Source organism: Mercenaria mercenaria, chromosome 17 (assembly GCF_021730395.1).
Source record: "Mercenaria mercenaria strain notata chromosome 17, MADL_Memer_1, whole genome shotgun sequence".
NCBI lineage: Eukaryota > Metazoa > Mollusca > Bivalvia > Venerida > Veneridae > Mercenaria > Mercenaria mercenaria.
This window is the reverse complement of record NC_069377.1, coordinates 34,440,773-34,459,184: the sequence shown is the minus strand read 5'-3', so window position 1 is coordinate 34,459,184 and position 18,412 is coordinate 34,440,773. Positions and strand designations below refer to the sequence as shown.

At 35.0% G+C, this 18,412-nt stretch overlaps 1 protein-coding gene across 1 annotated transcript; it reads left to right on the top strand.

The window, feature by feature from the left end:
• Positions 1 to 2,278: 2,278 nt before the first annotated feature.
• LOC123537543 (uncharacterized) lies at positions 2,279 to 13,374 on the top strand. Its single transcript, XM_053527652.1, has 6 exons — positions 2,279 to 2,419; positions 4,028 to 4,142; positions 6,635 to 6,723; positions 10,805 to 10,904; positions 12,573 to 12,700; positions 13,167 to 13,374. Exons 2-6 carry the CDS (start codon positions 4,028 to 4,030, stop codon positions 13,194 to 13,196), a joined length of 462 nt encoding a protein of 153 aa, XP_053383627.1. The 5' UTR covers positions 2,279 to 2,419; the 3' UTR covers positions 13,197 to 13,374.
• The last annotated feature ends 5,038 nt before the right edge of the window (positions 13,375 to 18,412 follow it).

Sequence of the window (18,412 nt, the reverse complement as noted above, 5' to 3'; positions counted from 1 at the left end):
TATACGATTATCTTATTTCTAGTAAATGGTCTTTTGTCTAAAGCAAACCCTTCAGTAATGTACATAAATGATTAGTATAAATCATTAAGGGTAACGTGGCAGTAGAGCAAAACAAATATAAACACGCTAAGCCTTATTATCTATAATTAATATGGATGAACACATCTTTTGTTCTTACAATTATCTATCAGTTATTATAATGTTTAGGTTTTCTTGAAAAGTAATTCGTTCACTAATCTTAGATAATAAACGTGCTTTGTTATCAAACTGTTCAACTGCCAAGTTGTCTTAAATGATTAGTAAACGAAGGAAAAAATAAATAATAACGGAACAGAGGACACCGCCTTGGAAAGGTCAGTGGTAAAACACTTTAGTTGAGGTATAACCGACTTACTGTGCACAAACCTCTCAAAAGAAGTTTAAGTATGTCCCTTTCCTCACTTGGGCATTAAACTTGTTGAGAAACAAAATAAGATGCCGCGTATTTTATTACTTTATTCGACCCGTTGAATAATTTTGATATGACAAGACGTTCATATAAATTACCTATAATTGGCATACCTGCAAATATTAAGGGTAGTAGTAATGGTTTTGTTGACGAAGTTTCATGACCTTAGACCCAGGAATTTTTAAGCTTTATATGTTAAATCATTTATAGTCAAAGGTCACTTTGACCATGACATCTGGCGTAATTGGACAAGACTTCCTATGAAATGTCGCCTTTGAAAGAATGTCATGTCGACAATTTGTGATATTCGACGAAATAACGTATCTACGAAATGGTTTTTGGTTAATTGTCGTGCATCACCATTGACTGCCGCACATTGTCTATAGACAATAAAGTTATGAAGTTTGATGACAGCACACAAAGCATTCTCTAGTTGTAGACCAAAAACAATTTTAGTTTTATCTTCTTAAATTTGAAAATCATCGGCAAAAGCATTTTCCAGCCATAAATCGGAAATTGTTTTCAGTCTCAATGTAACTATGACCTTAACCTTTGACATGCTGCTCCAAAAAAAGCAATAGGGACCATTTGGTGACCACATACAATGTTCCTATAAAGTTTGTCTACTGAATGCCCAAAACTTTCCCCATTATTGATCCGGAACCGTTTTCAGCCTTTGACCTTCTGATACCAACATATTAATGTCGTTTTCTCACCACATGCACGACATCCTGCAAAGTTTGACCACTGTAGGCCAAAGTTTTCTATAGTTATTGATCGGAAACCAAAGTATCTACCGACATACCGATCAACATGAGCGAAACAATATATCCCTCGTACAATAAAAAATGAAAAAGGGATATGAAATAAAAATATCAAAAACATGAGAAATTTACCTATGTAGGAAAACGACTGAAAAGAACCTGAATTACTCTTTACTTCGTAACTATAAATAATTCAAGTCTACGTGCGCGTTCTTGGCTATATTTAAATGTATGTGGTTTTCCGGTTGGACTTTTGTCCATGTTGTTTTTGTTTTTTTTTAATATCTTTTGGCATTTTGGTAGGTGTCATAATATTTTACTGTTTAGTTTGATAGCAATTATTACACTTATATGTCAGTTATTGTAATAAGGTGTCAACATTTGTCAGATAAACTTACAAAATTATAAAAAAGAAAAAATCTGACTTTCAAGATTTCTGCTTACAATGCACTAGACGTCTGCAGAAAATTCATCATTTTCGAAACAAGGCATTATTTTTTTCTACTCTTAGATACACCAACTCTGTAACTGAGGTTTTCGTGAATTGCGACTGTATTTTGTAACACACAAATATATGTTAAACATCATGTTAAATTCTTAAGATATCTTTAAAAGGTCCTGTTCATGGGCAAAAAAAAATATTTACTCTGTGTGAAAATCCAGGCCGGTGAAAATTTCAGAAAGATACTTATTTTGAAATTTTATAATGTGTTACCAAATAAGTGTTGCATTTATGCTTATTCGGGTAGCCTTAAGAGTTTTATAACTATCGGCCAACAGATAAAGTAAAAATTGACATATAAGAAAATGGTGTCCAAAGTGGCTGGTGGCAAAATAATGTTCAACACGTGGTGTAATTATCACTTTCGTTTCATTGCAGTATACTATTTGGGTACGGACCGTCTGTGGGGTTTATTAGAGTCAAAGTTTGGGACTCGAAATTACCCTACCAAAATCCTTTTGTTGACGAATCATTGGAGTTCTTTAGAATGGTGAATAATTTTGTCTTTTATTTAAAGAGAAATTAAGGAAAAACATTGTAACAGAAAATATGGACCGGACTGTATAGAGCCTTATATATAGACCAGTCCTGTTAACGTTCAAAACAGTCGTCCAGGGTTTTCAAAGTAGAGACTTGATAGTTCGTTCCAAATTTTCAGTTTGGCTTTGAAGTTGGATAGCTTAATATCAAAAACTTGTCTAAATCGTAAGTGTAACATTTTCTTTAACTTGCCTAAGCGAGTATCTATTGTAATCGTAGTTTTATCAGAGATAAGTTGAATTTAATTACATTGTACAAACCAGCCATTTAATGTTACAACTATTTAAATGTTCAATTATTTCGTAATTTTGCTACGTCTGTGATAAAAAATTAAACGGATCTAAGTCTATCTGCTTTCTTTTGTCTGCTTTCTTTTGTCTGCTTAGTATTGTGTTGTCTCTAGTGGTAAACATTTATGCTACAAAAGCAATATGTGATCAGCATGTTGTTGTTGTCCTCGCAATGAACCACAACATCTGATCTGCATATTGTTGTTGTCCTTGCAATGATGCACAATATTTTATCTGTTTGTTGCTGTAGTCCTCGCAATGAGGTACAATGTCTGATCTGCATATTATTGTTGTCCTCGCCATGAGGCACATCACTTGATCTGCATGTTGCTGTTGTCCTCACCATGAGGCCCAACGTCTAAGCTGCATGCTGCTGTTGTCCTCGCCATGAGCTCTGCATACTGTTCTTGTTCTCTCCACGAGGCACACCGTCTGATCGTCTGATCTGTATATTACTGTTGTCCTCGCCATTAGGCACAACGTCTGATCTGCATATTGTTGTTGTCCTCGCCATGAGGCACAACGTCTGATCGTCTGATCTGTATATTGCTGTTGTCCTCGCCATGAGGCACCATGGCTGATCTGCATGCTGTTGTTGTCCTCGCCATGAGGCACCATGGCTGATCTGCATGCTGTTGTTGTCCTCGCCATGAGGCACAACGTCTGATCTGAAGCTGTTGTCGTCTTCGCCATGAGGCACAACGTCTGATCTGAAGCTGTTGTCGTCTTTGCCATGAGGCACAACGTCTGATCTAAAGCTGTTGTCGTCTTCGCCATGAGGCACAACGTCTGATCTGAAGCTGTTGTCGTCTTCGCCATGAGGCACAACGTCTGATCTGAAGCTGTTGTCGTCTTTGCCATGAGGCACAACGTCTGATCGGTATGTTGCTTTTGTCATCGCCTTGGGGCGCTATGTCTTACCTGCATGATGATTTTGTCCTCGCCAAGAGGCGCAGTGTCTAATCTGCGTGTTGCTGTGATCTTCCCCATGAGGTACACCGTGAAATCTGCATGTTGCGTTTTCTCCATGAGACACAATTTCTAATTTGCATGTTCCTGCTGTCCTCGCCGTAAGGGTCCATAGCTGATCTAAATGATGCTCTCATCCTCGATATGATAAGCAGTGTCTAATCTCTCCTCCGCATGAGAGATCACCTCAACTTAATAATTTACAGAAAAAAGAAAATTCAAGATTTTGCTAGATTGGTGTTACACCATTGTATATTGAAATGATTATTTTCTGATATCTTATTTTTTTATTTTTTGGTGCACTGTAGAATAATAGGATAAACAAAATGGGTCTATAATTTCTGAAGGAGCCAGCATTTCAAACATAATGAATTTGATTCTCTAAAGAGTAACATTGAAGGAAATTAAAATAGCCATCTCGAAACAATTTGATAATAAACTAGAAACAAAACTGTGGAAGTGTAAGAAAACTGTTCCTATGATACTATACCGCTTGCATTTTTTATTTATTCAGATGGCACAATCAGCTGGTCTCGTATTGCTTGTCCTAGCCTGTACCCTGACGTACGTCTCGGCATGCACTTGCGATCCTATGACTACAAAGCAAAAGTTCTGCAATCCGGATTTTGGTACGGTAATTTTTATATTCCCCAAAGGGGAAACATATAGTCGCCTTTTCCTCCATCCGTCCGTCCCGCATTTCTTGTCCGTGATATTTCTCAGCAACCACTGGTTGGAATTTAGCGAAACATCACTGTAAGATTCATTATCAAGAGGAGATGCGCATATTGTTTTCGTGTTCCGGTCGAATGATTTTTAACAGAGTTATTTTCCTTTGATTATTAAACAGTAGTATACCTTTCTACGTGTTTCGGTCGGGCGATTTCTTACCCAGTTATTGCCTTTTAATATTTCAACAATAATATGCTATAGTACAAATCCTGTCCGGTGTATTTCTCAGCAACCACTGGTTCGAATGTATCCATACTTCATAGGAAGCTTCACTATCAAGAGGAGATGCGCATGTTGTCTTCATGTTCTGGTCGGATTATTTTTTCACAGAGTTATTGCCCTTTGATTATTCATTAGTTACTATTGTACAATTCTTGTCTGGAGTATTTCTCAGCAAACACTAGTTGGAATTTAGCCATACTTCATAGGAAGTTTTATTATCAATGCGCATATTATCTTCGTGTTTCCGTCGGAAGATTTTTCAGAGATTTATTGCCCTTTCATTTTTCAACAGCAGTATACTTTAGTTCAATTCTTGTCCGTAAAATCGGGTTTCGGTCGAATGATTTTTTACCAAGTTATTGCCCTTTGATTATTCAATAATAGTATACTTTAGTACAATTCTTGTCCGGGGTATTTCTCAAAAATCACTGGTTGGAATTTAGCCATTCATAGGAAACTTCACTATCAAGTGGAGATGCGCAAATTATATTTGGGTCCCTGAGTTATTTTCCTTTGATTATTCAACAATAGAATATACTACAGTACAATTCTTGTCCAGGATATTTCCCTGCAACCAATGGTTTGAATTTAGCTGATCTTTATAGGAAGCTTCACTATCAAGAAGAGATGCGAATATTGTCTTCGTGTACTTGTCGGGTGTTTTTTCTTTCACCCAGTTACCGCTCTTTTATGATTCAACAATAGTGTACTATAGTACAAATCTTGTCCGGAGTATTTCTCAGCAACCAATAATTGGAATTTAGCCATACTTCATACGAAGCTTTACTATCAAGAGGAAATGCGAATATTATCTTTGTATTTCGGTCGAATGATTTTTTCACTGATTTATTGACCTTACATTATTCAACAGTAGTATACTTTAGTACAATTCTTGTCCGTGGTATTTCTCAGAAACCAATGGTTGGAATTTAGCTATTCATAGAAAGCTTCACTATCAAGAGATGCGCATATTATCTTCATGTTATGATCGGATGATTTTTCAAAGAGTTATTGCCCTTTGATTATTCAACAATAGTATACTATAGTACAATTCTTGTACGAAATATTTCTCAGCAACCACTGCTTGGAATGTATCCGTACTTCACTGGAAGCTTTGCTGTCAAGAGGAGATGCGCATATTATATTTGTGTTCTGGTCGAATGATTTTTATTGAATTATTGCCCTTTGATTATTTAACAACAGAAATTTACTATACTACAATTCTTGTCCGTGACATTTCTCTGCAACTACTGGTTTGAATTTAGCGAATTTTCATAGGAAGCTTCACTATTAAGAGGAGATGCGCATGTTGTCTTCGTGATCTGGTCGGATGATTTTTCACTGATTTATTGCCTTTTGATTATTCAGCAGTAGTATATAATTGTACAATTCTTGTCGGGTGTATTTTGCAGCAACCACCGGTTTGAATTTAGCCATACTTCATAGGAAGGTTCATCATCAAGAGAAGATGGGCATATTATCTTCGTATTCTGGTCGGATGATTTCATATATACCGAGTTGTTATCCTTTGATTATTCATCAGTAGTATAGAATTATTCTTGTCTGGAGTATTTCTCAGCAACCGCTTTATCCATACTTCATAGGCTTCACTATTAAGAAGAGATGCGAAAATTACCTTCGTGTTTCAGTTGGATAATTTTTCACTGATTTATTGCCCATTTATTCAACATTAGTAAACTTTAGCGTCATCATAGTCAGGAGGATTACTCAGCAACCACTGCCTGGAATTCAGCAAACATTCAGGATGCAAGGCGCGCATTATTTTCTTCATTATCCGCTGGAATGAGTTCTCAGTGAGATACAGCCTTTCGATCATTCAACGTCAGTAAACTGTGTGCCCAGTCAGTAAATTCCGCCTTTGTTATTTTGATATGCATATTTCGGGGAGCATCCATCGGTTTTACCGATATTTCTTTTTGTTTTTGAAACAGTTACTGAGATTTACAAATTAACAGAGTTTCTTTTACTTTTAACTTCATTTTGTCTTTAATGATAGTTGCTCATAAACATGTTAATTTTAAATAATTTCACAAAAATAAAACGCCTTTTAATGCCAAAAGCTTTTGATTGCCTGCAAAGTATCAAGTATATGGCTTGTTTGAAATTATTTTGACTGACGGATATGACATATTCATTCTATTTGCAGCCAGTGTGTTTAAGATTAAAGACAATGGAACTGTTGTAGGCATTGATAGGGTGTATAAAGTAGAGATGCTACATCAGTATAGAACTACGGTAAGTATAAGTTATTGTCTACGGAAATAACCCACTTGCTGTGATACCCTGCAATTCCGAAAATAAGCCGGTTTTGAAAATAAGCCGGTCTCGAAAATAAGCCACCATTTCACTTGTACAGGCAAAAAGGGCTCATAAATTAGCCACACTCAGAAATAAGCCCTCCACCATTTTTGTATCAGTAGTAGTACCAGCGACGATCATATAAGATAGAAAGAGTTACCAACATGAAAATAGCAGATTTATTTCCACATGTAATAGCAATAAAACATACTTTGGAATAAAAACCACTTAAACAATGCAAGTTTGCTGATTTTCTAAACCCCGCACTATACTTAATAACATTTTTTAAAAAGACTAATTAAACATTTTATCTGGTCTCCAAATACATTCTTGTCACGTCAGTGTCTACAGTAATTAAACAATTAAAACATGTCCATTTATTAACAAACAATGGCTCAGTAATAAAAATACATTATCAGGCAGATGTTCTATGCACGTATTGTGTAAGTTGTAAAATTTAAAAATCTAGTAAATGCTTGTATAGGCTGATTTAAAACCATATGTGTATTTGTCTTGTTAATGTCGCAGACATACAACAAAAACTTTTTAATGGGTAATTACCTGTTAGTGTTAAGAAATTTTAACAAAACAGATATGTCTGACGTCGATGTTTTTACTGAAAAGCAAAACAAATATGACATCCGTATCTATAGTATTTCGGTACTCGAAAATAAGCCGATTTTTAAACCGTTACCGAATATATGTACTCAAAATGTTGCCGGACTCATAAATAAGCCGGTCTCGATAATAAGCCACCAAATCCTTACGGAAATTTAAAATAAGCCGCGCTTATTTCCGGGATTTCAGAGTATCACTTACAGTGACAGCTAGATAAAGTTATTCTTCATCCCTTATAATAAATTATTTTTTTAATATTCTTGTTAACTTTTTAGCTCAGTTGAAGGTGTCAAATTTAACCTATCAACAACAGTTGCATTTTGAACCGGATAAATATGAGTAATTTTGTGTTTAAAGTTAACGTGTACTAAAGATGAAACTGAAAAGAGAAATGTCCCGAGAAATAAAATTTGTATTCGCATGAACTTTGTTATCCTATGTATTGGATTATATGCGATATTAAAACTTTGATACAGTATCCAATTTCTGATCTGCTCATTGTGCGATACGTTTATTAATTCTATTATCAGGATATGAAGAAATACGAGCCCTGAAATCGCAAACAGATTCCCATTGTCGTACAGCTAGGGGATCCCATCCCATTTCACTATTTACAGCTACATACCCGACTCCAAAGAAGAAACGCATTGTTTTCTAACAGCATTCACACAAGAGTATGATTTTGTACCCCAGATACGAGAACAATAATCTATGACTGGCCACACTAAAGAATCGTACAATTTTTTATAAACATCATATGTAAAATCTCCAGCTGTTTTAAACTTAGCAATTAAAACACCTACGGCACGATTTGCACATTAGGCTATAGTCTAACTCTTCATTTAATACAAGGTCAAGATATGAATATCTATCAACAATATCTGAAGATTTTACACCACAATGAAACTCAATGTCAGTTTTTACGAGTGACTTAGGACGAAAATGCATCACTTTACTTTGATCTGTATTAATAATCATACCATTTGAACAGCATCAGTCATTAAGGCGATCTAATAAAAACTGTAAATCATGTTCGGTTTCAGCCAATAAGACAATATCATCATATTCAGCATAGAGTAAAAACCTATTATGTCTTCCCATATTAAATGACTTCAGATATGACGCCAAGTCGTTGAAAAGTCGTAGGAATTAAACAAAAAGGGTGACAGGACACAACCTAGTCTAAATCCACATGAGCCATAGAACCAAATTAGTACATAATACATTAAGTCTTACACGAGACAAAACAGTACTACATAGGGATCTTAAAATATTTAAATAGTTTTTCAGATAAACATACTGTATTGCCTAATTTCTTCCAAAGTTTACATCTATTAATAAAATCATATGCTTTTTTGAAATCAATGAACCTAAAAATATAGACGTTTTTCAATTTGTTACGTGACCAACTCAACACAGAGGAATTCGTACTTAACGACCGTGAAATATAAAGCTTTTCACCCCCGGTTATAAATAAAACGCTTTTCTTTGTTTTATGGAAATAAGTAAAAACAACTAATTCTCATGTGTCAGCACAATTAACTTAGTTCCAAAGCCTTCTAATGAAATATAACAATAATTTCCTGAAATCTAAAAAGATTTTTTTTTGCTGTAGTGCCATCTAGAGGCCAGTGCCTTTAGATACTATTATTGTTACAATGCAAGTAGCCTTTCAAGTTATTTCTAACAAAGATAAAAAGATATTTCTAACATCTTATGTAATAATGGTATTTGAAATATTTGAAAGATTAATGCATTCCGTAATAGTATTTTTATATGTATAAATTTTCGGGAAACGATGTACTCTAAAAGACCACTATAACGTTGTATTTTTTTTTTAATTCTTGATTGTTTAAACAGTTTGATTTTCTGTACAGGAGCTTTCATTAATTAATTGTATGCTCAGTATAATTAAAACACTTTAAGCAGTTTCCTAAATGAAATTCTTAGTGGCAAAAAATATTTTTAAAACAATAACCAATACTTTGTCATAAAAGTCTTTTACTTCATGCATTTCATTTTTTAGGATAAGTCACTTTTTTCTTTGCTTTATTCAATGTTTTAACATTTGTTTTGTAGAAGTATTTATGGATTAAATATATTTCTTTATAAAACACTAATATTGCAAATTTAAAACACTACTATTGCAAATAAAACTTTGTTTTAATATGATACACATCGCTATTAAATTTTATTATCATACTTTAAAGCTAGAAAATATTTTCTTTATGAAAAAAAATGTTTATTACGTTTACTTATCAAATGAAAGATATTTGTGCTTCAAGCTCAAATAAAAGAAATTTGATTTCCATATTATAAGCCATCCACAGATCATTACCTATTGATTTTCATATTATGAGCCATCCACAGATCATTACCTATTGATTTCCATATTATGAGCCATCCACAGATCATTACCTATTGATTTTCATATTATGAGCCACCCACAGATCATTACCTATTGATTTCCATATTATAAGCCATCCACAGATCATTACCTATTGATTTCCATATTATAAGCCATCCACAGATCATTACCTATTGATTTCCATATTATGAGCCACCCACAGATCATTACCTATTGATTTCCATATTATAAGCCACCCACAGATCATTACCTATTGATTTCCATATTATAAGCCATCCACAGATCATTACCTATTGATTTCCATATTATGAGCCACCCACAGATCATTACCTATTGATTTTAATCATGCTTATTTCTCTTTGCCACAAAGTCAGGTGCAAGTAATATATGAGCCGTGCCATGAGAAAACCAACATAGTGGGTTTGCGACCAGCATGGATCCAGACCAGCCTGCGCATCCGCGCAGTCTGGTCAGGATCCATGCTGTTCGCTTTCAAAGCCTATTGGAATTAGAGAAACAGTTAGCGAACAGCATGGATCCTGACCAGACTGCGCGGATGCGCAGGCTGGTCTGGATCCATGCTGGTCGCAAAGCCATTATGTTGGTTTTCTCATGGCGCGGCTCATATATTTTTCTATTAACGATGCATGTCTTTGAGGTTTCCTGGCTCAGAAATTGGGGCATCCGTGGCCTAGTGGTTAAGGTCGCTGACTTCAAATCATTTGCCCCTCATCGATGTGGGTTCGAGCCTCACTCGGGGCGCTGAGAATTCTTTATATGAGGAAGCCATCCAGCTGGCAAACGGAAGGTCGGTGGTTATAGCCAGGTGCCCGCTCGTGATGAAATAATGCACAGAGGGGCACCTGGGGTCTTCCTCCACCATCAAAGCTGGAAAGTCGCCATATGACCTGTAATTGTGTCGGTGCGACGTTAAACCCAACAAAATAAATGAAATGATCAATAAAAAGTGTGATATATTGGCATTGGCGCAATAGTGTATAGTGATAGCAACTTTGTGTATATATCACACAGGTTCCAGACAGCAACCCGGATGCAGGGAAGTTATATACACCAGCTGATAGCGCTGCCTGTGGAGTTACCTTTATTCGGGATACATACTATGTTGTCTCAGGTAAAAGTCAGATGTTGTAATTGAAACGCGGCTTTGGTCTGGTTGAAAAAAGGTGTAGTGAAACCCGTGAGAATCAATTAGACATAATCTGGCTGGATAAAAATGTAATGTTTACGATCATAAAATTTGTGTCAAAATCCTGTAATGCGATAATTTCTGTGAAATTTGGTATATCTTATAAGTGTTAGACTGAATGTACGGCTTTTTAATTTTCACAGCAGAATGGTAAGTCTCTGCGGGCATTAGGTTTCTACATGCAAAGAGGGTGTTCATTTAAAATTTGTAAAGAAATGAATCGGTTAAGTCTACATAAAATTACTATTTTTGGTGTCTGACATGTTATTTGATTAAAACATTGTTTTAATTGTCATCTCTTAATATTGGGGCATGTGATAGAGTCATTTCTTATAATGGAAGGGTATACAAAATTCCATAGCAGTGGCTGGCCTTAACACTCCAATGTGAATCAAGTTATCCGTCCAAATACTTAAAACATAAACGTATTTTAAAAAGTAATTTACGCAAATATTCATCCGAATAAAACGACACGTCACACTTGTGAGTCATGGCCCTTACTCCAACATTTATTTCAATTATGGAGGCACCACGTCTGTGCATGGAGATATTTTAAAATATATATTTACACTAGGTGTTAGCTTATGGCATGTCGCTGTTTCAAAGCACAATTATCTCATAGCCTAGCAGTCCGCAAATTGAAAGTCTGGATCTTTAACCTGCCCGGTGTATACACCGATGCACGCAAAGCCGTCTTTCCTAGGATGAACTATTACTGACCTCGCATAAATTTCTAGTGCCTGGACCGGGAATCGAATACCGGACCTAAGGATTGACAGTCAAACGTGTTACCACTACACCACCGGGCCACTCGCGCTTCGAAACCAATGTAACACTGAGGATCAAAGACATATGTCTCATTTTGGCTTATTTGAAGCTGTTTTGGTTAAGTTGTTTGGTGATACAAAAAGATAAAGAATTTTGTGTCGGGTCTATATTCCTTTATATAAAACAGTGAGTTAAAAGTACTTTTTTACAAACAGCGTAAGGTAATGCCATGTCAAAACCAGGATAAAGGTCTAGGGTCAAGGTCTTTCCTGATTTTGTTAAAATAATAAACTATCAACTATATATATAGTCGAAAGGAAAATTGTTATATCTATGGCAATGGAGATTAAAAAGAATGACAAAAAGTCCAACAGGAAAAGCCACATTCAAAAACGCAGCAAATTTAATGTTTAAATGTAAAATCAATTAACTAATATTTCAGTGTGAAATAACTTTACAAATTAAATTAAATTGGCAAAGATCATATGCAACAACAATAGAATATATGTCACTCCTTGTTGTCCGTTTGATTTCTTTTGTTTGTCTGTTGTTGTTTTGTTGTTGTTGTTTTTTGTTTTTTGTTGTTTTTTTTTTGTTTTTAATTATTAAACATGTTTCAAACATATGCTGTTGTTTATAGGTGTATACATTAAGAAACCTGGTAAAGATCATATGCAACAACAATAGAATATATGTCACTCCTTGTTGTTTGTTTGATTTCTTTTGTTTGTTGTTGTTGTTTTTTGTTGTTGTTGTTGTTGTTGTTTTGTTTGTTTGTTTTCTTCAATTAGTATACATGTTTCAAACATATGCTGTTGTTTATAGGTGTATACGTGAAGAAACCTGGTCAGCGCATTCAGATGGTAACCAACAAATGTTTGCTTCAGGTGAACTTCCCTGAGAACCCATTGGAAACATATGTACCACCTACATGTGATCCTACAACAAAGCAGGTAATAACGCATTTATTATATTTATTATAAACATTCCTTGTGGATACGACAAAACTGTGTGATCCACTGACAATTCCCCTCGTACTGAATTGTGTTGAAGGTATAGACCATAACTCCAGACTCGAAGCAAAAGTGTCCTTGTTTATATATTTCGAACATGTCTCATGGCAGGGTGTAATTGAGTGAAGTCACAAGTGGATGAAAATGGACAAGGAAACTATATTCTAAGTGAAAGCTCAGATAACATACTTATATTCTTGTATAAAAGTGATCTATATTTAAGTGAAACTTTGCATATACTTCTCTTCGATTCTGCTTCAGACTACAATGGATCAGAAAATTATATTCAACGTGAAAGCTTATATACCCTACATATTTCTATTTCGTATTTAAATGTATCTGGATCTACATTGTATGTGAAACTTTGTATATGTTAAATGTATACTTCTCCTTCATTCTATTTCAGATCAAAGTGGATCAAGAAACTATATTCTAAGTCAAAGCTTAGCATAAATATATACTTCTAAAATCAAAGTGGACCAGAAAACTATATTCTAAGTGAAAGTTCATATACAACAAACAGGCAAGCGGATCAGACCACAACTTTAAATGGAGCTGATATATTAATTAAATTTCGTAACATAGTAAATTACTAAAATAAATAATTGATATAGCATTGTTGTTTTGTTTATATTTCAAACCATTCTATAATCCCGTTGAATAGAACCTAATTCCCCGTGAATCATTCGGACACCTGACTATAATATTTCATGTAAAAAAAAAACTGGTTCTAAGTCAGAAATAGTTTGTATATAAACTCAAAGTACAGCTGATACTAGATTCGGTCGAAAGTTATTTATGAACACTATACTTTAACGTCCGCTGATAAACCCATTTATAATTATCAGATTATTGATCTCAGTTAATCTATCGCGGCAATCAAGAAAACCAGGGGCCTCAGTGGCAGAGTGGTTACGGTCGCTGTCTTCGAATCACTTGCCCCTCACCGATGTGGGTTCGAGCCTCACTCGGGGCGTTGAATTCTTCATGTGAGGAAGCCATCCAGCTGGCTTACAGAAGGTCAATGGTTATATCCAGGTTCCCGCCCATGATGAAAATATGCACGGAGAGGCACTTGGAGTCTCCTTTCACCATCAAAGCTGGAAAATCACCCTATGACCTTTTCTTGTGTTGGTGCGACGTTAAACCTAACAAAATCACAACAATCCGTCTTCATGTTTAATTTAAATCGTTATTTCAAACTGTTTCATGCGATATATAAATACATTTTCAGTAACATTGATCATAGTTAGATTTTTGTAAACACTTATTACATTACTATTCAACTTAACTGAAACTGGAAGATTTGTGAAGTACATGTTTTGGTATAACCATCGGCCAGACACGTGAAAAGGAAACAATTTTAATTTAGGATGAGTCTTTTTTGGTTTATATATTGCAATAGCTGGTTCTCAGTTCGAAATTGTAGTTGCTCGCACAGAAAGCAAGATAAAAACAACCTCAGTCTATAATATTCGAAAGCTTAGATTTTTGTTTAGTTTTAAACAAAACTTCTATCGTTATACTGACCGTAATAGTAATGTTACGAAAATTAGAGTAATTACTCGCTAGTCAGTTATGTGTCCCAGAACGAGAATATCCTTTGAAAGAGGAAAATGTGCAAAAGAAGGGATAGCCACGTTCCTAGAATTCAGCAGCATGAAGACAGTAATACTACATTAATGTATGTATGGTTGTGTACATATCAGGTGTGTACAGAAAGGAATCCTTAACAAAAAAATAACATAGATGTTTAGAAATTACAAACGAGCGGATATCGTTGTAAAGCAGTAAAATCACAACAAAATAACGACTTCGTCCCGCTGTATCTTAAAAACAGATTCCATATTTTTCCATTTATCTGTGAAAACCTTTAAAATCTTTTCCCCTCTATGTCTTTATTAAATGATATTTGCAGGTCTAACGAAACCAGGGGCCACCGCGGCCGTGTGGTTAAGGTCGCTGACTTCAGATCACCTGCCCCTCACCGATGTGCGCTCGAGCCTCACCCGGGGCGTTGAATTCGTCATGTGAGGAAGCCATCGATGGTTCTACCTACATGTAGGTACCCGCCCGTGATGATATAATGCATGAAGGGGCACCTATAAATGTGCAACGTTAAACCTAACAAAATAAACTTACGAAACAAATATATCAATGTGTGTTTTTAAAACAGAATAGAGTTCGTATTTCAACATGATATTGTTCTAAACCTATGAAATCTTTAATATTGTAATAAGAGAGGTATATCTGAAATATCGAGGTTCCGTCAAGTTTATTAAGCACATAAAAATCATCACACAACACACACCCCATTGAAAGAGAAAAAAAAACGAAAAAAAAAAAAAACGATTATCCGATAAGCCATGTTCAAGAACGCAACATCTGTAAAAAGAAACCTTAAAGCAGTGTTTTCATTGACGCAAAAATGTAACGGTGGCTTTACCTTCTCATGAGCAGTACCAGTCAAAATTTGCTGTTATTTTTCTATAAAATCGCAAAAATTTCCAGAAATTGACCTATCCGGTTTGCTACAAAGTTTTCATTAAAAAAAGATATGAAAAGACAAAAGGGCAGTACGTGGTAGTGAAATACGGATATCGTTATATTCCATGCTGAGTAAATGTAAGTAAATGTAAGCTAAAGACGCATTATTTCATAGAATTCCTTGGGAACTAATCTCACTGATTACCTGATTAATAATGTAGGTTCTTTGCCGGCCAATCAATTACTTTAATTAAGAACTCTAGTGTGACAGAATAATGTTGGCGGTGTTTTTTCTGTGGGATGTATCATGGATGTTCTCCGGACCGTTTAGGTGGGGACTGACCCAATCATCCGGGACGGTTTGCATGCTGTGATGCATTTCGCAGACATCATACCGGTTAATTCTGTCTGTTCAAAATGTAAGATATCTTCTGTTCTATTCTGCTCTAACCTGTGTCTTTGACAGGTCAGTTAATGTTTTACGATATTGTATTTTTGTTTCATGTTTTTATCTGCCTACCTTCAATTTAAAATGCTTGGTATCTTATTACCGTAATGTAATTTTAAGTTCTTCTATAATAGTTCAATTACCATTTTTTATTGAACATTATATAAATGTTTTTATGTAAAGCACTTTTGAACGTATTTTTATATGAAAAGAGTGCTATATAAACGTGGTATATAATAATAATAATAATAAGTATGAAAGTAAGTGTTAGTAAAGCATGTAAATCTACAAAGATACAAACGGGCATTAAGTGTTAGTAAAGCATATAAATCTATAAAGATACAAACGGGCATTAAGTGTTAGTAAAGCATGTAAATCTATAAAGATACAAAAGAGCAATAAGTGGTAATAAGGCAAGTAAATCTACAAACAAAGATACAAAAGGGCAGTAAGTGGTAGAAAGCAAGTAAATCTACAAAGATACAAAAGGGAGTAAGTGGTAGTAAAGCATATAAATCTATAAAGATACAAACGGGCATTAAGTGTTAGTAAAGCATATAAATCTATAAAGATACAAACGGGCATTAAGTGTTAGTAAAGCATATAAATCTACAAAGATACAAACGGGCACTAAGTGTTAGTAAAGCATATAAATCTATAAAGATGCAAACGGGCATTAAGTGTTAGTAAAGCATTTAAATCTACAAAGATACAAACGGGCATTAAGTGTTAGTAAAGCATATAAATCTATAAAGATACAAACGGGCATTAAGTGTTAGTAAAGCATGTAAATCTACAAAGATACAAACGGGCATTAAGTGTTAGTAAAGCATATAAATCTATAAAGATACAAACGGACATTAAGTGTTAGTAAAGCATGTAAATCTATAAAGATACAAAAGAGCAATAAGTGGTAATAAGGCAAGTAAATCTACAAACAAAGATACAAAAGGGCAGTAAGTGGTAGAAAGCAAGTAAATCTACAAAGATACAAAAGGGCAGTAAGTGGTAGTAAGGCAGGTAAATCTACAAAGTTTACGTGATTTTTTTTGTAAAAGATCACCCATGAAACAATTGCCTTCAATTAATTTTGAAATGAGGCTAGCTGTTTCAGAGAAGGTGTTCGTTGTATCTACAATATATATGTAAAGAAAATGAGTCGAATTTATGAAGTCGTGTTTTTTTAACCATGATGTCATTAATTTTTAAAAGAGTCACACAGGGAATTGTTATACAAACTTATCCTGAAAAGAAACAGAGTTTCTAAGCGTCTACAATATCACGAATTACAATGGACTACTCAAATATCATTCCTTTTGAATAAAATTTGGCAAATTTACCTTTCTTTGAAGTATTCTGTTTTTGAAGTAGAATATCACAAATGGGGTTTCGTAGTACGATCTGAATATAAACAATGGGTAATTCTGGAAATGTGTGTTTCATTAGTGAAAGACCAAGTGAGGTATCGTGAAAATTCTGCAAGCTTGCTGATAAAAATATTGTTCAAGGACATTTAAATTCTATTCATAATTCCCTTTCTAAAAATAATCACTATTATTATGTTAATATCTTATTACACAGTATCTTACTTAGAATCGTATATTTTACATAAAAGGAATAGGCATGACTGAAGTAAGTCAAAATGTACCGTATGCTTAAATTGCGGCACATGAGATGGAAATACGCATATATTTGAGCCGCGCCATGAGAAAACCAACACAGTGGCTTTGCGACCAGCATGGATCCAGACCAGCCTGCGCATCCGCGCAGTCTGGTCAGGATCCATGCTGTTCGCTTTCATAGCCTATTGCAATTAGAGAAGCTGTTAGCGATCATCATGGATCCTGACCGGACAGCGCGGATGCGCAGGCTGGTCTGGATCCATGCTGGTCGCAAAGCCACTATGTTGGTTTTTTCATGACGCGGCTCATTTTATTTTTAAGTAATCTTCCATGGTGGCCAACCGACGTGACTTTCCGATATCGCACTCACGTGGAAAATCGCACAATTTATGTAATATTTTTGTTTAAAACTTCCTTATTACTAGACAGATTTGATAAAAATAAAAAGTGCCGAAGACTGGAAGATTGTGCCTTCCTCGCCTAAAAGTGTCTGCTAGAAATTCTTTATATTTTTCTCAAACATTTCGCCCAAATGTGTGTTGTTTTTTTTTTTTCGCGGATCAAATGTATAGGACATATCGTTCACACTGGACTTTGAGCGAAGTGTTTGGAGTCAGTATTGTAAGTTTGGCAGACGTTTGTGCCAAGGAAAGCTCTCGTTTTCTGTCTTCGACCCTTTTCATCTTATCAAGATCTATCAAGTAATTTACGATACAGTCACCTTGATATTAGTTTGCAAGGTTTTGTGCTTAGTGCAACTGCTGTGTCAGATAACGATAGCGAAATGCCATTTATTGCAACAGATTGAAAAATACAGCGTGGAAAAACTTGTTACCACGTGTCAATTAGCGTTGCTGGAGCTTGCACATATAAATTTTGTAAAATGTGTGCTGTACACTGAGAATAATTACAGGGAAGATAACCAAAGTGAGTAATTTTAGGTGCCTAATCAGTGTGTAGAGTATGTGACATAATAAGTATACATTTAGAACTCGATATCTCGAACTAGCTTACCTCATCTCGAAGACATTTTCAATTCTCGTCCTGCAATCACGTGCAAAAATATCATTTTAAGTCGAATTTCTGTTACCTCGA